The 21,723-nt window shown below is 42.3% G+C and overlaps 3 protein-coding genes across 4 annotated transcripts; 2 read left to right on the top strand and 1 right to left on the bottom strand.

The window, feature by feature from the left end:
* Positions 1-656: 656 nt before the first annotated feature.
* zgc:162396 (putative methyltransferase DDB_G0268948) lies at positions 657-3,806 on the top strand. Its single transcript, XM_010751948.3, has 6 exons — positions 657-1,125; positions 1,286-1,446; positions 1,563-1,779; positions 1,936-2,036; positions 2,625-2,762; positions 2,905-3,806. Exons 1-6 carry the CDS (start codon positions 1,015-1,017, stop codon positions 2,993-2,995), a joined length of 819 nt encoding a protein of 272 aa, XP_010750250.2. The 5' UTR covers positions 657-1,014; the 3' UTR covers positions 2,996-3,806.
* A 321-nt stretch (positions 3,807-4,127) lies between these two features.
* On the top strand, positions 4,128-7,591 carry zgc:162780 (putative methyltransferase DDB_G0268948). Its single transcript, XM_027282460.1, has 6 exons — positions 4,128-4,353; positions 4,481-4,641; positions 5,748-5,964; positions 6,524-6,627; positions 6,832-6,969; positions 7,128-7,591. The coding sequence occupies exons 1-6, from the start codon at positions 4,243-4,245 to the stop codon at positions 7,222-7,224; spliced, it is 828 nt and encodes a 275-aa protein (XP_027138261.1). The 5' UTR covers positions 4,128-4,242; the 3' UTR covers positions 7,225-7,591.
* A 276-nt stretch (positions 7,592-7,867) lies between these two features.
* On the bottom strand, positions 7,868-21,572 carry mcm3ap (minichromosome maintenance complex component 3 associated protein). 2 transcript variants are annotated; one of them, XM_019268614.2, is made up of 29 exons: positions 21,457-21,572; positions 19,634-21,267; positions 18,317-18,564; positions 18,036-18,117; positions 17,499-17,652; positions 17,155-17,348; positions 16,931-17,070; positions 16,455-16,652; positions 15,949-16,217; positions 15,667-15,829; positions 15,381-15,538; positions 14,675-14,898; positions 14,289-14,512; positions 13,937-14,037; positions 13,654-13,785; positions 13,215-13,328; positions 12,903-13,055; positions 12,578-12,775; positions 12,360-12,428; positions 12,148-12,282; positions 11,857-12,010; positions 11,146-11,410; positions 10,937-11,034; positions 10,077-10,467; positions 9,668-9,952; positions 9,420-9,549; positions 9,132-9,317; positions 8,622-8,772; positions 7,868-8,363 (listed from the first exon to the last, which is right to left on the bottom strand). In XM_019268614.2, the coding sequence occupies exons 2-29, from the start codon at positions 21,162-21,164 to the stop codon at positions 8,196-8,198; spliced, it is 6,315 nt and encodes a 2,104-aa protein (XP_019124159.2). In that variant the 5' UTR covers positions 21,165-21,267; positions 21,457-21,572; the 3' UTR covers positions 7,868-8,195. The 2 variants fall into 2 exon arrangements, with proteins under 2 accessions (XP_019124159.2, XP_027138252.1); XM_027282451.1 differs by having other exon boundaries at positions 14,289-14,422.
* Between the last annotated feature and the right edge of the window lie 151 nt (positions 21,573-21,723).

Genomic DNA, 21,723 nt, shown 5'->3' with positions numbered 1-21,723 from the left:
GTGTAGGATTTAGTTACATCTTGTGGTGAGGTTACAGATTACAACTAACTGAATACCCCTCATCCTCATCCTCATCCATCCTTTTTGTTTGTTTGTCCTTTCTGGGCTACTGTAGAAAAATGGTAGTGCACCATAACAAACTGTGATATAGTGGGCTCATTCTCAGGTAACAAAACATGATCATTCATATTTTCCGATGTTTGTACACTATTGAACATACAATAATAAACATCCTTATGAATATTACACTTAATTATTAATTAATTTCTGCCATATTCTCTAAATAGAGCCCCCTAAATCTTACACACTGAACTATAAGCTGCAGTGCACTGAGCTCTCAGGGTCAATGTAATTTAGACTGCAATAAGAAAAGAAGCACTGTCATAAAATGCAATGAAACACTATTTCTATGTTGTCTATCTATCATGTGTTCTGTGATTTGTTATCAAGTACAAAAATGTAAAAACAAAAAATAAAATAAAATAAAATAGAAAACTAAAAAAAAATTAAACTCATCTATTGTTTTGTTTTTTGTTTTAAAAAAAATACAATTCATTTTTATATCAGTATGGAGTAATTGAAGTACAATCTGCAGACTTTTCTGGGCATGAAAGGGTTAACCAAGATTTATTACGCAACTAACACCAGAAACCTGTTTTCTGTTAACTAAATAATCAGTTTCATGTCTAACTGCATAGCTCTTCCAGTTTATACTCCTAGATTTGAGACTGCTGCGTGACTTACTCTGTAACAGACTTTTAACTCAGTGTTAGATATTAGACACGGAAAACTACCCTTCAGAAAACAGCTAAAGAGTTAAAGGAGGAGTTGGGGGGGGTCAGCAGGAGTGCAGAGTCCGCTCAGAAAGAAGCTTAAACAAAGGTCGCAGCAGGAAGATAAGAAGACGTATAAAAAGTAAGTAAGAGGCTAAAAGCAAGGAAAATAAATGGAGACAAACAAGACAGAAGACTGTTTTAGAGGTTAAAGAGAGAGAAGAAAAAAATAACTACGATCATGACATACCGGCTGTTTGAGGGGAAGGATCATGCCTCAATCTACCACAAGTATCGCCTTACACCTCCAGAAGAGCTCAAGAACATTATTCTTCAATATGTAGATAAAAAGGTATGTCATGAGCATATAGATTGTTAATATACAGTACATTCTGTTTATACAGGACACTTTAATAGGGCTTTCTGCTAATTCGGTGAACAGAAAAAGTCTTTATGAAGAAACAATCTGCAACATTTAACAAACTGAAAATTGCATCTGTTAAAATCCTCAGAAGGGACGACCGCATGTGCTGGCAGTGGATCTGGGATGTGGGACAGGTCAGAATTCCCAGGTACTGGCACCACACTTCCAGGAAGTGGTGGGTATCGACATCAGCGAGTGTCAACTGGCAGAGGCTAGAGCTGTACCAGGGTACCCTAACATCACATACAGGTAGGACTGTGTGAGTTGCTTTGTACGTGTTGTCATTATTCTTTGAAAATAAAGCATGACCTTGAAATGATGATGCATTTAGAGTTACAAGTGTGACCTCTCTTTTGCACCTGCAGAAAGGGAACAGCAGAGGACCTTCCTTTTCCAGATGGCTCTGTCGACTTGCTGACAGCAGCATCAGCGGCCCACTGGTTTGATCAGTCAAGGTTCCTGACTGAGGCCAGTCGGGTTTTAAAACCCCGGGGTTGCATGGCTCTCCTGGGCTACAGTGACACTAACCTAAGATTTCACTACCAGGACTGTGGAGAAAGACTCAGTCACATCTTTCAAGAGGTGAGTATAGACTTATACCTCTACTGTCATGGGAGTCGTGTTAAACTTTGTCAGCTGTGCATTTGTACTGCAATAACTGTTAGTACCATAGGCAGTATAAAACTATATTATTTAAACTTCACAATTTCAGAAACATTAATATGTATTCACTTCCAGGTAAGGCAGATACTGTTGCCTTACACTAGCAGTCCGGTAGCTGCAGCCAATGGTAAGCTGGAAGAGCTCTATTCAGCCATACCTTTTCCAGATAAAGAGAGGTAATAATCACACAAACATTTACACTACCTAAACAGACCTAAACACATACAACAATACAGTATTATTGTCTACATACAGGACAGGTCCAATATTAAAGTTCCCATATTGTATTTTTTTTTTTTATTTAGAGCAGGTGTAGGTGCTATATAAATAATGTAAGAGTATCACAATGTATAATCCACAGAGATATGCACATAGTCTGGATTCAGGAAATGTGCCTTTAAATGAGCCGTTAGGACTTCCGTAGAGTCGTGATGTCAGAACTATGCAGTTATCCAGTTACAGCCAATCCAGATCCACCATAGGCTCCAAGAGAACCGTGAGAGAGATGTAAACCTATACTGAGACTAACTTAAAACAACAAATATATTTTCTTATGGATATGGAAATGTGGGACCTTTAAGTTGTAAAGCAGTAACATCTGACTAGTAACAGTACATGGATAATACAAAACCAGTACCTATGCACCATGTTATTCCTTTGTTTGTCAAGGAAAGCCAACTAGTCCTGAGCTGTAATCAAAATCACAGTATTTTTAATATGTTTTAATAGTATATTTCTAATTCATTAATGTAATGATACAACAGGATTGAGTGTATTCGGGTGAACTTGTCAGTCTCGGTGAGGAATCTGGTGGGTTTCATCGAGTCCTGGTCCATGTTCCAAGTTTACAAAGTGAGAGATCCCCAGGCTGCTGAAGATCTGCTGCTCACCACTCAGAAGAGGTCACATATCCATACACACACATGAATTGTACCTGTCTGTTATTATACTCTTCAGTCATCCATTTTGTGAATATTAACTGTCTATATGTTTTTCTGTGGTGCTCTATTGAGCTAAATAACCGATCATTTCACTACTTCGCAGGTTTCTAGAAGAGATGGGAGTCACGTCTCCTGACATTGAAATAAAACAGCACCTGGAATATTTTTGTGTCTTGGCATCAAAACCACAATAATCTACAATGTGGCATTGGATGTGTAACTCTTGGAACTTCTTGACTAATAGCTCTGTCCAGTCTGGAGCAGCTGACCCCCTGCAGCCTTATGCACACTGAGAGGTTACATAACTAGAAATTCTTTTGAAACATAACATGCCCACTTTTTTATTCCTTGTAAACCGATGTATACGGTTGAAAATTAAACTTCAGCTAGCAATTAGAGGTATTTTTCTGACACTGTTATAGTGTTAAAGTAAAACAGCAAGACTTTAAAGACTATACAATGTGTAATAGTGGAGATTAATAATCAAGAATTTTTTCTACAAATCAAGTTTCATTTATTAAAAATAACACACACTCTTGTTCAACAAAATCAGGGTTGTTTTTGTTTGTTTGTTTTTGCTATAGCCATACTTGGTCTGGTATGACCAGTAGCTTAGGTGCTAGTGTTGTGAAACACTTAATGTTAAACTATGTTTGAGCAACAATTTCATGGTTTTATCAAAAAAATGAAACAAGATTCTGGCACAGGAGACATTGACCTGACTTGACTTTGAAAACTTTGACATACTGTACATACAGATGAGCAATAAAGCCTTTGTTTCAATGTCTTTGTGGTTACTGCCCTTTACACCAGAAAATAAGACTAAAGTCTGGGTGTCACATTTGTATAACTTGATAACTGACAATGAGTAACTAACAACCCTTGGTTAAAAAGTACCAAGAGATTGTAAAATACAAGCAAGATACAAGTGAATATTTTCAGACTGAGTAGCATTGCACACACTACACATACCATTTGTACTTTACCCACATCATCTACAGAGGTCATGATTGGTTTGGATAGAAACACATACCATCACGTGACCCATACGCTGACCCATACTCACTCAATTTAACATAATTATCACGAATTACCTTCAAAACACTTTTGTTCCAATTATGCACAGAAAAAAAGAAGAAGTTAAAAACAGATGCCACATTATATAAATAGAATAGTTTTGGAGCTGTCCCTTTAAAGACCCTCGTTGTCAAACAGGTCACGCACCAGTTGAAGTCATGAGACCTCCCAGTTCCCAGACACCCCACTGTTTCCCTCTTTTGTGTGTGCATGTATGTGAATCTGACAGCCTGTGCAAAGTAAAACAGTCTTTTCAATGTGGAGGTTAGGTCCTCTTAGCCAGTAAAAAATACACTAAGATAGATTACTTTTTAAAAAAAGAAAAAAACACTAGATAAGCTGCTCAGAGAGGCATCAAGTAGCTATGACTTACCGTCTGTTTGAAGGTAAGGAGCATGCTTCTTCCTACTGGAAGTATAGGATCTCTCCATCAGATCAACTAATACAACTGGTTCTTGGCTTCCTGGAAAAACAGGTAAGTTAATGTCAAAAGAAAACAAGTTAATGAGTTATTAAAATGAATGAATAATTGGAGGGTACCACTGTAACGTGATACACGAAAATGTCATATAACCTGCATTATGTATTTTGTATTTTGTCAGAAAGGATGTCCCTTTGAGCTGGCAGTGGATGTGGGTTGCGGCTCAGGACAGGGCACTGTGCTGTTGGCCAAACACTTTACCTCTGTGGTGGGGACAGACGTTAGTCCTGCCCAGGTGGAAGTGGCTTTGCAGAATGCTAAAGAGCAAAACATTACATATAGGTAAACATGGGTCGTTCCATTAATGTTCGATTAAAGTCTGTAAATGCATTCTGAAAACACCTTGTGGGTCCTTGTGGATTCTTTTTCTTAATTTAAAGTCCACGTGTCCCTGAGTAGATTGTGAGCTCAAACAAACCTCATAAATTAAAATAAAAAAAACCCCATTACAATCAACTTTGCAGCTCTGAAAATCTGGTAAGCTACTTTATTGAATCTTAGCCAAAGCAGGAACAATGTGATCCTTGTCTGGTGAAAGTTGATCATGTAATGAGGCCTATGCGGTCCTGTCAACACAGGAAAGTCTCATAAAATGGTGGAATGTCATGGGTTGGCTCTAACCAACCCAAACATTTTTGTACAAAGAAAGCTTTTATAAGATATAAAATATTTTGCAACATGAAACATGAAGAATTTATAATTCCCACTGAAATGAAGCATAATTAATTATAATTTTAATATCAATCCTTTCATGTTGTTTGGGATTTTTCTGCTGCCAGACATTCAAGAATAGACACATTATATGAATAGAAGCAGGAAAGTGACATTTACATTTACAACTGTGACATAAAACGTAGACAAAAATCAAGAAATAAATCACAGTGCATTTAAAGGTAGGTATTGACATAGTGGATAAAGATAGTTGGTAGTTGAGTTTGATTCACAAAATGTCAAATACTGACATGAATGAGCATCAGGACCACCTTTTGTGTTTTGTGTCTCACTTACGCCATCGTGAAATAACCGAATCGAAAACTATTAAAAAATTAAATCAAAGAATAACGTTATTATAAAAATTAATGATGAAATAGCATTTTATGGTAATATTTTAAGGATTTCTTAAAATATTTCAGAAATGTTTGGTTCTTGCGTACAATTTACACAAATTATTCATATGATTATTCCTTTCATAGTGTCTTTTCAAATTAATTTTAGATACCCATACCTGCACAGATCTATTTCACGTTATTTATTGTGTACTGTCTGCAACTGTGCTCTGGATCACCACGATGCAAGATGTATGCTCATGAGCAGGTTATTTCTGCTCTGCTGCTCATCTGGCAGTCGTCAGGTGTTTGATTAGGCTGTTGCTTCTGTTCCATGTTTAGACAGTGTGTGGCTGAGGAGCTACCATTTTCTGACAGCTCAGTGGACTTGATGACAGCCATGTCTGCCTTCCACTGGTTCGACCGACCTCGCTTTCTCCAGGAGGCTCACAGAGTCCTGAAGCCCCGTGGCTGCCTGGCTCTGCTAAACTACACCATTGACATGGAACTGAGCTACCCTGACTGCTGCTCACACTCACTCAATGAAATCTGCAAAGAGGTGCTTGCAAGAATATTCACCTGAGAGAAGTTGATATGAATGTGCGCAGATACACCTTCAGCAACATATACAAAGATAGAATAAAGACTGTCTCTGTGTGTCTATGAACATAGTTCTGTTTGTTTGTTTTCAAGAGTGAACAACAGCGCCATCTAGTGGATGTTTTTGTTAAACTCTACTTAGGCTTGCATATATTTTTCTACTAAACATTGTATAACTGAAATATGTAGTTAGAGGTTAAAACAGTTTTTCACCAGTTTTCAGTCCAGGATTTTGTGGGTGCCACCCTGAGCATACCCCGCAGCCCTAGCAGAGAGATAGAGATGAATTAATCTAGCTCATGTTTCAAAGCATTTTCAATCATTTAAATTTGGCTGGGTGGTTGACAGCACTTTCTTCTTTGGTCTGACAAACTCAGAACACATATTTATTCTTACTTTACACAAATTTTAAGCTTTGTTAAATGGCTGACGCAAGTGCTATCATGCTATATGTGATGTCATATATTAAGTGATGAAAATTACAATCTTATTACTCCATGTCTGTTGGTTTTTATCAGTTTTATGTAGCCTTGCAACCATACCGCAGTCCCCACCTTGGACGTAGCTCTATTGAGTTATACCGGGAGGCCTATGAATCCATCTCATATCCTGACAAGGAGTGGTGAGTGTCACGTGCTTTTGTTAATCATCTTGCTGCTTTCAGTCATCATACATTTTATAACTGTCTAATTTTTACCATGTACACAATCTCTCATTACTTTGGGACTTTTTCCCGGGATTAATGTTACAGATTTCCTCCTTCCTTCCTTCCTCCAAAGCTGTGTGCAACTAATGCTACAGTATGAAGTACTGTTTTGTATTATAGGCAAGAATGTATGTTGGTGGAAAGGTCCATGCCTCTGTCCAGTTACATGGGGTTGGTGGAGTCTTTCTCGAGCTATCAGGCTCTGCTCAGAGATGACCCACAGAAAGCCAGCAGACTCTCCCAGGGCATCTGTCAAAGGTAGATGCCTAATGGTGGAATACCTACTGTACATACATATATATGCATATCACACACACTTGACAATGTTAGGGAGATCACTTTTTTACCAGTGTCTAACAGTGACATTAATATGTTGTCCCAAACTGCACTTGTTGACTCTACTCTACTCTCCCCAGGTTGATGTCCATAATGAAGGTGACCTCTGTGGAGACAGAGGTGGTGGTGGCTGTGAAGTATTTCTACCTTCTGGCCTGCAAACCACAGGAAGCCTGACAGTTTTCCAGCATTCACAGTTTCAACAAAGTAGTAAATGAGGACACAGAAACTTGTGCTACCTCCCAGTGTTTTAACATTTCTGTGCGAAGCCAACATCTGAATTATTACAGGACGAGTTAGTGTGTTTCTTACTTATGTATAAGTCTGTTCAGCTTAAAAACAGCACTATTGCTAAGAATAGTTTAACATTTTTGAAATAACTTTTATTCACTGTCTTGCTGAGAGCTAGAAGTTTTCCAATTCCAATCAATCTATTGCTTTAAAGTTTCACATTGTATGTTTGGGGCTGTAAAGTTGTACAGGGTATCAGCTGATATACTTTTATATACTAATAAATACCTGCAGATTATATTTTTTAGTCTTCAATATCTGCGTTCAACATCTCTGATTATGAGGTTCTGATATTGTGCAGATGTTTGCATCTTATTAGTGATAGTAAACAGAAAACCTGTGAAGCTTATGTAAATACAGCTGCTGCACTTGAATATTGCAAATGTTCTGTTTTGTGAACTTGTTCTCTTCCAATGTATTTACTTGTAACCCCCCAAGTGTACAAATGTATTTGTACACTTGGGAGAGGTTGTTTTCCACATGAAATATTATAAACAACTGCCAACTGGATTAAATGGGAAGTTGACATAAAAAAAAATTTATTCAACATTTAGCACAAAAATAGGTTCAAATAACACAGAAGTGATTTCATGGATTGAAGCCGGTTTAACAAGTAATTTAAGAAACAAATATTAGACACTGTACTTGTTCAGACGTGCTGGTTACACAAAAATCAATGGTACAAAATGAAACTAAGAATTAAAAAAAACTGGTTTTATTTTCCACACAATTCACACAAGAAAAATTAAAGACACACACTGCTGGAATCTGATTTCAGCAGACTAGAGGACTAACGGAGTGAACTCAGTAAAGAATTTAAATTCAGTCTCTCGCTGCAGGCGACTTGTTTCCTCAGTTCAGTCATCAACAATGCTCAGCAGACCACTCAGCTTCAGCCTGCAGGCCAGTTCCTCCTCTTGGCTCGCTAAAATCTGTCGCTCCAGTTCCTTCAGTCGCTGTGTCATAGATACAGGCGTGGCTTTAGGACAGTCTGCTTTGTCTGACAGATCATCAGGCTCTGGATCCTGGAAGGTCAGAATGATGAAAATGTGTAATTATTACAATTCATGTTTGACAAAATATTGTTGAGAAACCCTGAAATATTTTTTTTTTTACAACTACAACAGTATTATCTGTCATTTCTATATCTTAAGATTGGATCTCCTGCTTCAAGTTTAAAGCTCAGTAGGTTTGACCTTTTCCATTTCTATTAGCCAGAATGGCTGTTTGAAAAAGGACATGACTTCCAGTCTCAATGAGTAAGGTGAGGGAACACGTCATACCTGTATATGAGCGGCATCTCGAGCCTTGGATGTGGGTGAATGTGTTATTGTCGTGGGCATGGACAGCAGAGTAGAAGAAGGAATGAAAAGCGGTGTGGACAAGTGGTCCACAGGGTCACCATCCAGCCAACGCTGAAGCTGCTCCATGCTCCTGTGGACAGAAGACGCACGTATTAAAGACTGTGTAAAGACTTCTGAGATTTCTTTCAAAATACAATAAATATGGTGGAAAATAGTTGCTGAAAACATGTGAAAAGACTTTGACTGATATATTACTGAAATGTGGAGTTAGAGGTTCAAACTGTTTTTCACCAGTTTTCAGTCCAGGATTTTTTGGGCGGTCCTAAAGGGTGGCTCGATGACACACTGAGGCCACCCCTGAGCATACCCCTACACCACTAGCACTGTTATGATATGAAAGCCTACAGCATGTTTCTTAAAATGGTCTATTGTATAAACATCAATTCTCGAAGCGAGGACAATCTTTTAACAGCAGAGCTGTTGCTGTACCTTTTGCTTTCTGCCTTCTCCTTTTCTAAGCTCTGGAGGACTTTATGGGCCAGTAGCTCTTGTGCTGTGGGAGTGTGTGTGATGTCCAGCGGTGCTGGTGGTGCTTTGAGCGGCTCCACGAGACTGTGGAACAACCTCTGTCTGAGGGACAGGCCGGTGGGCGTGGCACAAGCAGCTGCACTCACCCTGTGGATGGCGAAGGATGGTAAATCTCATTATTAAATGATAAATGTTGTGTGTTAAAAGGTTAAATTAAAAGTCTAAAAGACTCATGGCACTTTTCCTTACCCTTCCTTCTCTTGTTGCTTCTCCCTGTGGGTTCGTCTGATGGCCTGACTCCATTCTTCAGGTGGTTGGAAACCCTTCAACGACTCTGTGGGAAGGTAAACCAGGATCTCCCCGTCCTCTGTCACAGCATCTTAAAACAACAAAACAAATAATTACATACTTTAACACAAGTCAGACGCCATCAGTGTGTTCACACAGAAAATGTCCAATGGTTCTTATCGTAAATCACAGTAAAAGAACGTACTCACCTTCACAGACAGGTGACCCAGGGATCTGCCAGTCTTTCAGCTTGTGGTCTATGCAAATCAATAGCACGTCGTCCCAAGGAATCCGACTGAAGGCTGGACACTCGTCCAGATCACTCCAGCTGCTCGTGGTTACCTTGGATCCTGGGATTCGGGTGAGGTGTTTCCTTATCCTGACCTTTTCAAGAAGGTTTTCCAGCCGTGACATTAGGAGAGGCTGACTGTGGTGTGAGACTGGGATCTGAGTGGCGTAGCGAAAGATGGAGGAGCAAAGCTCAGACCAAGAGTCTAGAGAGACAGAGTGTATAAAGGAGGTGAGAAGGATGTACACTGAAAATGTGTCAGGGAACCATTAATGAGGACTTGGCATATATCCTTCTTACACACAAAAAAATACATCTCAGTCACTGACCTGTTGCAGATAGCTGCTCCCACTGTGGCAGCTGCAGGCTGAGGATGGCTTTGCGTAGCCAGGTCAGGTGCTGGACAGAATTCCAGCCCAGATGAGGGACAAAGTCACGGGTATCAGGCAGGCAGAACTCGCCTGGTGGCCACGAGAGCTGGCTGAGCTCCTCAGACGACACTTTGTCAGCAACGTAAGCCAGGACGGCGTTGTACAGCTGGATGACAGGCGCAGGGTCCTCGGAAGGAAGACGTGCAGCAGCTCGCTCCTGACGGTGGGCGTAAACTCTAGGAATGAACTCACGACTCAAACTGGCCTCCACGAGCTGCACCAGGGTCCGGCAGGAGAGTGGGAAGGGTGGTGGAGCACGGGCTAGTAGCCAACGCATAGCTTGGATTAGCTGAAGACACATCATAGAACAGTTTGGACAAAAGTTGGAGATTAATAGGCCAGAAAACATAAAATAAAACAAGTCCTGACTGTCTTAACATACTTTTGACTATGTTCAAATACAGACAATAAAACAAATATTTTGGTGATGTGATGCCCTGATTAAAGAATTTAATTAGTTTTAAAAATATAAAAGGGAACATTTGCCAACATTTGAGTTTACACAGACACAGTTAACGACTAGCTGGTGAAGCGGCTAAAGAAACAGATATTCCTCCGAGAGTTGGTAGAGACCAAAAACTGAGCTAAAAAGGTGAATACTTATGCTGGGCAGGTAGCGTACAGTGTCTTTTTAGAGCTTTCCAAAGTTGTGGGCCAGATGGATAAACAATGAGCTAAAATCTGGTATCCGTTTCTGTAAAGCTGAGGCAAGATGCAGTACAGCTTCATCACTGTGGTTTTAAGCATATGGTCAGTACCTGTTTGGATCCCTGTAAGTCACTTGTGGTCTCTGGTATGAAGAGGAATGTATACTCCGATATCAGGCCTTCCTCGACCAGTGTGTGCAGCATCAGGGCTGAGGGCCAAAGCAGAGAGGAATGATGAATATGAATACCCCAGGTTGTATTTACATTAGTGACAATGACTTTAATCTAACAGTATACATATTCATGCTGTTATTAATTACCTTCTTCAAGTTTCTGTGTATCACCAGTGCCACTGTCAGATCCAGGCACCAGAATGACTAGAGGCAGCGGGCAGTGCCAGGTGCTGGCTTGCTGTAGCTGTTTTAGCTGAAGCAGTGCTGACAGCAGAGGTACATCCTGTTCATCTTGCCCGGGTTCGACAATGGGCATGGCGGGGAGCAACGTTATCAGAGCTCCTGTCCCATGGAGCTCACCGCACTCCTCCATTTTGGAAAGACCGTCTTCAGTCAGAGGGCCTCTGGATGCCTGGGAAACAGGATAACCATGCTAATATTAATATCTTTAACACCAACATGGGTTATTAATAAGTCTAGATATATAGTGAAGCTTATATAGTGTTCCATAGCCCCAAAGGTTTGGCCTTGTTTCCCCTCCTGAGAAGTTTGGAAACTGAAACTCAGAGCAGGACATGAATTTTGCTTTTTCATCTCAGGGAAAGAAGCTTGATGTATTAATCCTTGGATAATGTGTTGACTTTTGGTATTTCTGATCATGCTTTGGATGTGACTGATCCTGTTTCTGATGCCTTTCACAGTTCCATGTACTCCCCCCTCAGAAAGCTCTATGGGACATTCAGAGCTGCTCTAGTAGGCATTGATTATTTGCATGGAGTTCAGCTTTGATGAACCACAGACGGCTTCAATCGGAGCTTTTCACAATGCAAGAATTTTTAACTTTAGGTCTGATCTTACCTTGACGCTAATGTGGACTTTGTGAAGGCGTTGTTCTTTTTCTTGGAGTTTATTGATGACACAGAGCGTCTGCAGTGTGCCATCAAGCTGCTCCTCACTTGCTTCGGACTCCTTGCCACCGCCAAGCTTCACCTCCAGCCAGTCTGACAGGATCCTAAAGACAAGAGACAGGAGAGGACTCTTGAAAAGCTCAGTGAACACGGTTAAATGCTCCATCAGAGCCAATTAAACCTCAGAGTTAAACACCCGCCTGTCGGTAAGCTTTTGTCATGATGACGTGCAGCTGCTTACCTGTCTGCCAGGCTGGCTACGCTCTCGTGATCGCTCGGTAAGAGGAGAACGGTTTTCCAGAAGATTCGGTCAGGTGGGTTGGAGATGTTTTCTGTCACCAGTTCTGGCAGGTCAAGTGGTGCCCACACTGTCTCACTGAGAAAAACACCAAACAGTCAAAATGCTGCTTTTTGACACTGATCATTGAGTACATAAATATAGTCAGGACATACTCAAGAAGGCGCTGATAGTAGTAGTGGACTCTCATCTGGTGGATCACTTCTTGTCTCATTTTCAACAATCTGAACAAAAATACAAAGCATGTTACTGAAACATTTCAACATTTATTTCAAGACAAATTGAGTGAAAACAAAAGAATCTAACCAATGATTAACCATAAAACTGTTTTTTATTAAATCAATCCTCACATGTATTCCAAAGAGACACATACCTGGTGCTGGAGAGGGCCAGGGTGCCAGAGTTTCCCAGGTTGACCAGACCACGGGCCAGATCTGCTATGGAGGGCTGTGCAGGGGCACTGGGAGCCAGAGCCTTCAGTTTGAATCGAGGGTCCACACAGCAAGGAGCTGCAGGGAAACCTCTCATCTGTCTCTTCAGCTGCCGCCGTACTGCTACCACATCACGCCACCTGGTGGTACAGATGAAAAAGATAATAAATTGTAAAAGGATCTTTAAACTGTGCTCTTCCAGAGTGTTTAATATCACATGATGATCTGAATATTTTTCTGGCTTTCCACATTTTCTCTCTTTCTAACCTTTTAATGTACTTGTGGATGCGTTGTAGCTCAGCTTCAAGGATGTGTTCAACCAGCAGAGTGATGTCTGCATTCAAAGTCTCCTCAACCAGACTTGAACAGACCTGCTCTGTGCATTTAGCCACACGGTCTGCTTTCTCATTCACTGCCTGTCTAAAAAAGGAAAGTGTCATTTTAAAATTCAGTGAAAATAAGTGTGCCACTCGAAGACATTTAACTTCACAATATTTTTCTTTAACTCTAACATTTTAATATAATTTTAAAAGACAATTAACTTGACATCAGTCAAGATTAAAACTTCTAAAGCCTTACTGGATCTCAGAGGTGGCGGTCTCCTTAATGGTCTCATCTAAAACTTCATGGATGATCTCAGTGCAGAGAGAGAAGCTGAACTGGACCAAGAAGGTCTGGTGCTCCTGCCTCCTCCTGACACCGACAGACATGGAAAGGAAAATATGAGTCAGTTGTGGCAAATGAGGCAACTTTGATGATCGCTTTGAACTGGATACCAAAGAAAACGTACAGGAGTTGTTTGCTGTGTAATAAATTCTACTCATGTGGTGAATTCCTGCTTTCATGCTTGAATAAGTGGATGAATAAAGCTTTTGTAACCTCTGAGCTATCCTGTGTTTTGAGTCAGGGCAGATGATTTGTTTCCCCTGTCTTAACCAAGCTGAGTGTTACGATAAAATACAATGATCTAATATCAACAGGTCATTATCAGCCTGTCCTTAATTGTCAGTAGACCAACCTGGCTTCTTCAAGCTTGCGTTTCTCTTCAGCGATGCGCTCCTGTTCCAGCTTGATCTCGGTGGAGGACATCTCCTGCAGCATCTGTCCCAAAACCTCACTCACCAGAGACTCTGCCTGCACGCTGCTCTCCCTGCAGAAGCAAAGACAATGGCTCAGAAAGTTAGTCACCCTGAAGAAAAACATCTAGGGTAGTTCAGATCACCACTGCAATCAAATAAACTGTAAGGAAGTGAACTAAAACACGATTTTAACATATGATGCACAAGGAAAGATGGACTTACGCAAGAGCTGTTGTGGCATAGCTGGCACCAGCATCCGCTACTTCCCTCACTGCTGATTCAACCACCTCTTCAATCACACAGTCCAGTACGGCCATAACATCCTGCAAGAGGGAACAAACACATAAGACTTACTTTCATGCACACTGAACAAAACAAAACAGCAGTGTGGCTTTAATGATCTTTAATTAATACAGACTATTTGGTTTATATTCATAATATAATCACAATTTCCCTCTCATGTCCTCTGGCTGCTCCGTATCAACTCTTTGTGATTTACAGAGTTAAGATAAACTGCTACAAACTATAGCTGCTGTTAGCTCCAAGTGGGACATCCAATATGTTCTAATCGTACCTCATTGCTGTACACCGGCTGAGGTTTGGGTGGAGGAGATGGCGGTTTGACAGGCTGAGGTTGAGGTATCGGCTGGAAGAGCTCGGGGTCTGCTTGAACGCTGCCATACGGTCCGCTGGGCTCTCCGGTCTTATCTGTAACAGGCAACCCAAACACAGAGGGCATGACCCGTGGCAGCAGCTCAGCTCTGGGTGGTGCCTTGACCTCCAACTTAGCAGTAACAGCTGAGACAACAAAGAAATATATCAGCCGTTATTAATGAGACCAATACTCTTACGTTACAGCAGCTCCAAAATGCAGCAGAAAATGGGTGTGACACTGTGTCTACTGCTATCCATAAGAAATCCATGTACTGAAAATGGAAAAATATCAATAGGAGTGTATACCTTTAAACTGACTTGATGTAGGCTCAGCCAGAGGACCTTCTCCACGGTACTTATTCTGGGAGTCAAAGCTGCAGACGGGGATGTGCTGGATACGGTTAGGGAGGGGGCCGCCATTTACCACCTCTCCAATCAACATGGTTTTCTTTGCAAGGATCACCTCCGACTTCTTCTGGGACGGAGGCAGGTCTGGCTCCTGATAGGTCCCCCGACTCAGCTCTACCCCACTGTGAACAATATTTGAGAAACCTATGTAGGATATTTGCATGAAATATCCTTAAGATAGAACATTCCTGTCTCAGTGACTCAGTGATTACTACCTCTGCTGAAGAGGTTCTGTTTTTGCTCCTGTTTGCCTGCCATATTTTGGTCAGCCAATATTTGGCTTCCTCAGACAAAATCAGTTTTGGTGTACATCTTACCCAATATGAAAACGTTTTCCCACTATATGAAAGTGTGTGTGGTAATATATTGATGTACTGCGATGTTTATCGAGCAGAGTGAACTGCGATTTACATAACTGTGCCAAGCTGCACAGTGCAATATCAACTATATTATATAGTATACCAATACCACCAACATGTGTTTTTACATTTTTGCTCATAGATACTTTCCTCTGTATTATAGAATTGTATTGTGTAGTACAGTGGCGTTCAGTATTCGAAGCTTTTTATTATCAAATCAAGCCAAACATTTTGTAGACACTCACTCGTCGTTGATATTGAGGCTGTACTGCTGGATGAAGTCAGTTGCCTCTGCAGTGTTGCGGAACATTAACATCCGAACTATGTCCTCTACTGGAAATGCAGTTGGTCGTGGACCCACGGTGTGGGCCCAGTTCAAGGTTTTCAAGGCTTTAGCTCTGACCTGCAGACACAGACATTTGAAAATCATGTAACGCTTCTAAACATTCTCTAAATTCTACTACTGTAGTCCAGAAACAAATACAACATAGGTGAAATACTTCAGAAAAGTTCCAGGTTTCAGTTTCTAACCTGATTGAAGTATCTGTGTAGGAGGCAGCTGGAGAGGTAGGAGGCTCCTTTCACCAGCTTGAAGAAGCGCACAAAGTTGTTGCTGTTGACTGCAGTGAACGCTTGCACTGCAAACTTCACCTCAGGGGAATTGCGCACTACGTCACGGAATTGCTGCACCTCACTGCGTGGACAGGAAGTAAATCTTTACGGTACAGAACAGCTGAAGGTGTATAAAAGTGCTTAACACATGAATAACACTGAACATATTTAATCTGCGCTTGTGTGTTTCATTGGACTGACCGTAGAATGTCACCATCATTGAGTCTCAGCAGCACGCTGTATTGACGAAACTCTGCCTCCCGGGGACAGTAGGTTTGACGCGTAGCCAGGTCCTGGTACATTTCTTTCAGACTCTGGAGGCACTTTGTCATGTTCTCGTTGTTGATCTTGGCGTCAAATGATGAGATATGTTCCTCGCAGAGGTGGTGGGCGCAGTGCACGTGGAAACGTGTGCACTTTTCAATCAGCGACACCGTGTCTGGACAGCACAGGTGCTGCTGGGTAATGTCCTGTTAGTACGATAGAGGAAAGGCTGGGATTTGAAATCGGTCTACAAAACGTGTGCCCTGACGTAACCCAGAAAGTGTATTCATTTACAGAATTCACCTAATCCTACACAGTTTGCTTCTTATTAGTCAATGATGTGAGCACTCCTGGAGGTTTAAGGACAAACAAATCATATAATTTGTTCATTCACACAAGGTTTAAGCTTCATTAACAGCTGACATTTGAGGAGGGCAACTTACCTTGCGGATGCCACGGGTCCTGTTCCAGACAAAGTCATACCATTCCCGGTAATTGTCGTGGCCCTGGTCCATGATCTGTGTTACCAGATAGTCCATGGTCATGCTGAGCACAGGCAGGGGTCGCAACTCGTAGGGCAAGGGCTCCTCCTGGTCGGCTGATGAGCGGCTGTACTCCTTGATGGCTGCTTTGTGATCCACCTAGTCAGGGAACACGTGGCGACAGTTTGGTTAAGCCTGGACAACAGACATACCTACAATGTGATCTTATTCTACAAATGTTTAAATATGCAACAAAATAAATGAAACAAAATGATGGAAAATGGACATTTATTTCTTCATTTTGAATTTCTAAATTGAAGGGTATACCTTTCCCTGAAAAAAAGAATACTCGAGACATAATACAACATTTCACAACATTGTCTCTGCTGAAAAGAAATCATATATTCTCAGTCTGAATGTATAACACAAGCTTTTACCGTCTCCGTATCTGGTAAGACTTCGAACATGCTCAGCTGTTTCCTCGTTTCCCTCATGAACCTCTCCTTCTCTGGACACATGTCAGGACACTTTCCCACAAACACCTTAGACAGGTCCAGGTCCGTCCTCTTGGGCCGACCTGTGGGGACATATAACATAAAGTTAAGAGTGTCTTGCGTTTTAAGATATATAATGGCCTGCAACAGATTGGTGTGACAGTAACCTTGACGCAGGATCTTGTCTCTCTGCTCCAGGAGGCGGTATTTTTCCTCAGCGCTCTCAGCCACCTGGCCAATAAGATGGAGGAGGGAAGAGGGGACTGCTCGCTCTGAGCTCTGGGCCTCTGTGCTGCTCTCTTTCTGGGGTTCAGCATCAAACTGCAGAGACTTGGCCAATGGGGATTTCTTCACCGGAGAGCTGACGTATGAAAAGACACATGTATGATAGTCACAGCACTGCAACAAATCCAACTATTTTTAGGGTGTATGTTTAGGTCCAGGCCTGTTAGGTAAATTCAATCTGAAACACTGTAATGATGACAAAAATGCATACAGGTGCATGTGTTACCTGCGGTTGAAAGACACCATGCTGCTGAGTGCAGGAGCTCTGGGTGCAGGTCTCCTGAGTGGGGAGGAAGCAGCCTTAGACTCTGTGTCCTCCTGACTTTCTTCCACTGCCTCCTCTGTTTCTGCAGAAGGTTTTCTTCCTTTGTCACCTGGACCTAATGCACAAAAAAACAAAAACAACTCATCATCAATATAGTGACTCTGTAAGGAATTAAAAGGAAATGTGACTCGTTAGATCAATATAAAACAATGTTCTGATTTATATTAGAGCTGCTAAATCTATTAGTCTATAAAATATGATCACAATTTGAAATCCCAAATTACTTCTTTTGTCCAACCAACAGTCAAAACCCCAAGATTTACTATCAGAAATGAGCAAATCTTTCTCACATTTAGGAAACTGGAACCAGTAAATGTCAAAATAACTTTGGGATTCATTTTCTTTCAGTCGATTAAATGACAAACCAACTGTGACTGTTGGATATTAGTAGTAGTAATAGTAATTGTTTCTGAATGAATTGAAATGTGTTGTATTTACTCTGCTTCTTTCTCTGCCACAAGAGAAGGAGCTCGTGTCTGTGCAGGAGTTTGCCTTTCTTCTTTGCCTTAACAGCTGATGCCTGAAAGAGAGAACAGTAAACAGTGACAGAATGCAATTTAATACTGTGATTCCACTGAAAACTACACATCATCGTCACATCATCTGTTCGCTAGCTAACTTGTGCAGTTGTTCCTTGTTTTTTTTCTAACAAAAGATTGTTTATCATTAACAGTTAGTTTTGGAGCTTTAATGGTTTTAAGTAGCATAAGTTAACTCACATGGTCATCAAAGTGTACTGTGGCCAGGTTCTTGGCAGGCCGGCAGATGACCTTACGGACTTTGCCGAAACGACCAAAGTGCTTTTCGAGCACGTCCTTCTTGTTGAGGGCGGGAGGCACATTCCTGCAGTGGATGGTGGTGCAGTCGCTGGGAGACATGCCGCTCAGGCTCTCTGAGCTCTCCCTGCGTACACCACGCTTCACAGGGGTGGTGGTTTCAAGATTGGGGTCTGGTACTTTTGCTGAGTCTGGAGGGAGGAGGGGTAATAGGGAGAAGGATGAGTATATTCTAACAATGCAATCCAATATTTTAATAAATTTAAGACATTTACTTGAAATTCGTTTCGAGCTGCAGCAAAGTCATATTCCCATTTGGTAATTTGTGAACGTTTTTTTTTTTTTTCACACTGATCAACCAGCGCTCCCTCACTCTCATTCACCGTCTATGTCTCTTGACCAATGCCTGCTTTCTCTCTCCAACAACCGGACACAAAACCACAAAACTTCTTAGTGTCACTATTTTGCAGCGTAAATTGTGAGCCAGACACAAATTTAGAAGCTGGGTTCAGGAAATAAACAATGCTGGAACACAACAGGTAGAGTACTTGTCCTATCCACCTGGATAGCCTCAGTTTCAGGCTGACTGTGGATCAGTTTGGTCTGATGGATCCAACTTACACTTCACACTCTAACTTTATTGTTTAAAGCTCACATCAGTGTTGTTTCCAGATGCTGTAGGCAGCTGTATTAAATAATAAACCCACCATACGCTACCCGCAAAGAACTAAAGAAGACAGACATATTTACCAAGTGAAAACCGGAAAAAACACAAGTAATTATGAGATTTAGATCCAACTGGAATACACTACAATGACTCCACTGTTTGCCAACAGGTTCAGTCAAATTAAAATCAACAATAAAATGATTCAAATATTAAACTAAGACTGGTTTTAAAGCAATGATTCACAGTATGAAGCACCAACAGGGATTTGGTAGCTGCTACAATTGTGTTGTGATGCAGAAAAGCTCAGTTCCTGTGACCTGTATTTGGCTGACAGGAGGTCAGCAGATGCAGGCAGCTGTTAACTGACCCACAAAACAACTTTGTTGCCAAGCAAACACTAACTGTGTGAATTTATCCATTTATGTTTTTTGTGTCATGTGAAGAGCAAATTCAATATTCCTGAACAACAACACTTGCTGGCAGCATGCAGATACAAACCACTCTAGTCGACATTAAAATGTTCATTCTCATTGCTTTGCTATCTGGTGATAGTCATGTGTACAGGAGCTGGCAGTAGCATCACAACATCTCACCTGACTCTTCAGCTTTTTCCAGCACATCTCTGGTCAGCGCTCGCTCTGTGGGTGGTGTAGCAGGTAGGTCATCACTCTGATCTTGAACTTCTTCCCTCTCCGTCTCCGTCTCTTCCCACGTTGATGCTTGCTGTGTGCCCTCACGCCTCGCCGGACCCACATCTTTACGAAGACCAAGCAGTGCTCTACCGAATAAGCCTCCTGGTGCGCCGCGGGACCTCATTAGGGGCCTCTTCGAAGGATGTCTTGGTGAATCCAAGTCTGCTGAAACATCCTCTTCTGTGGCAGGATTCTCTGGGCCAGTGCTGGGGACAGCTGGATCATCCTTGCGCTTGGTGCCTTTGCTCAATCGTGCAAATACATTTGTGTCCCCTAGGCTCCCTTTCTCATCTGTACTGGTTTCTGATTTGGCTTCTCCAAATGCTGAGGGCTGACCAAAACCGGTTCCTCCAAAAAGGGGTGTTGCCTGGGGCAGGGGGGCTTTGGCTGCAAAACTGAAAGATGATGGGGTGGTGGGCTGCGTAGTGGATGCTTGGGTGCTAGAGCTGGAGGGGGCGGCAGGCTGGGAAAAGGTGAACTGCAAAGTGTTGGAGGGACCGCTGCTACTGCCAGTTGTTAGTGGATTGTTTTGGGCAGAGATCGAGGGCGCTGCAGCCGGCTGTGAGAAGCTGAAGCCCAGTGGGCCAGACTTAGCTCCAGTTGACACAGGGAAGCCAGCAGTGGCGGTGGTGGTGCTGCTGCTCATGGTATTGGTGCTCGTCTGGGACCCACTGCTCCCAAAAGGTGAGCTGGACATTGAAGTAGTTTGAGGATTGGTGGGTTCAGGGCTGGCACTGAAAATGGGTTTGAACAATGCCTCATTAGCCGGCTTGAAACTGAACTTGGATGATCCGAAGCCTCTGTTCTGGGTCACACTCTGTGCTGTGCCAAACACGCTGGTGGTAACACTGGTAGATGACGGCTGTCCAAACACAGTTTGCCCAAAACCCAGTGGCTGGGGTTGTCCTAAGGCAGTAGTGGATGTGGAAGCCATCTGAGAGTTTCCAAACCCAGGGGGCTGTTGGGCAAACCCTGTTGGCTGCTTGCTAAATCCCGGGGTCTGCTGGCTGAATCCTGAAGCCTGCCCAAACGCAGAAGGCTGCCCGAACGCTGGTGTCTGCCCAAAAACTGAACTCTGGTTTGGTCCACTAGCCTGCCCAAAAGCTGGAGCGGTGGTACTACCAAAGCCCGAGCTACTCATTGCTAATGACGGCTGTCCAAACGCTGGAGCTTGGCTTACTGTGGGCTGCGAGGGGGGCTGTGTAGACGCCTGTCCAAAGGCAGGAGCCTGTCCAAAGAGGGTATTTCCTTGAGGTGCTGGGGCCTGATTTAAGACAGATGGCTGTCCAAACGGTGTATAAAAACCCACAGTTTGGGGCTGATTGCTAGAACTTTGTTGTCCAAATGACTGGAACAAACCAGTCTTCAGAGTGTTGCTTGGCGCTTGGAAAGCTCCGCCCTGTGGACTGCCAAACGGATTGGACGGATTCATGGCGCAAATGTGAGCGGGTTTGTATCTGTGAGAAGAAAACGTCGCTCATCCAGATAAACGTGCCCCGCTGTTCACGTCTCACAGAGGTTTTCTGTGTAACATCCTGTCACGAAAAACAAAACAACAGAAACTGATGAAGCAGACCGGCCGACAGCGTGAGCTAACAACACAAACACGGTTAAAGTTGACTTAGCGGAGCTTCGTCGCCTATAAAGCTTTCGTTTGGATGCAACAGAAACCCTCAGGTAATAGTGCAAAATCACACAACTTCGACACAAGAAATAAATCTCACCTTTCTCAGCGTTTACGTCTGTTGTGTTGACTTCTCCTGCTAACTCAGTTCAAACACATTTCCCCACATCCGGTTCCGGCGATGTCCGGTCCGACCATTGCTAAAGTCCGTTCCGCGGTTTGCCGACGGGTTCTGTTGCCTGAATGGAGGTTTTAAACGGACGAGCGGCTTTATTTATATAAACGTCAGAATATGCTGAATTTCCCGCAACCATATTTTAATATCGACACCGCCAGGAGAATAGTTTACATAGACGTTGACGGAGGA

This window comes from Larimichthys crocea, chromosome I (assembly GCF_000972845.2).
Source record: "Larimichthys crocea isolate SSNF chromosome I, L_crocea_2.0, whole genome shotgun sequence".
In the NCBI taxonomy this organism is placed as follows: Eukaryota; Metazoa; Chordata; class Actinopteri; family Sciaenidae; genus Larimichthys; species Larimichthys crocea.
This window is presented reverse-complemented; position numbering and strand designations above follow the sequence as displayed.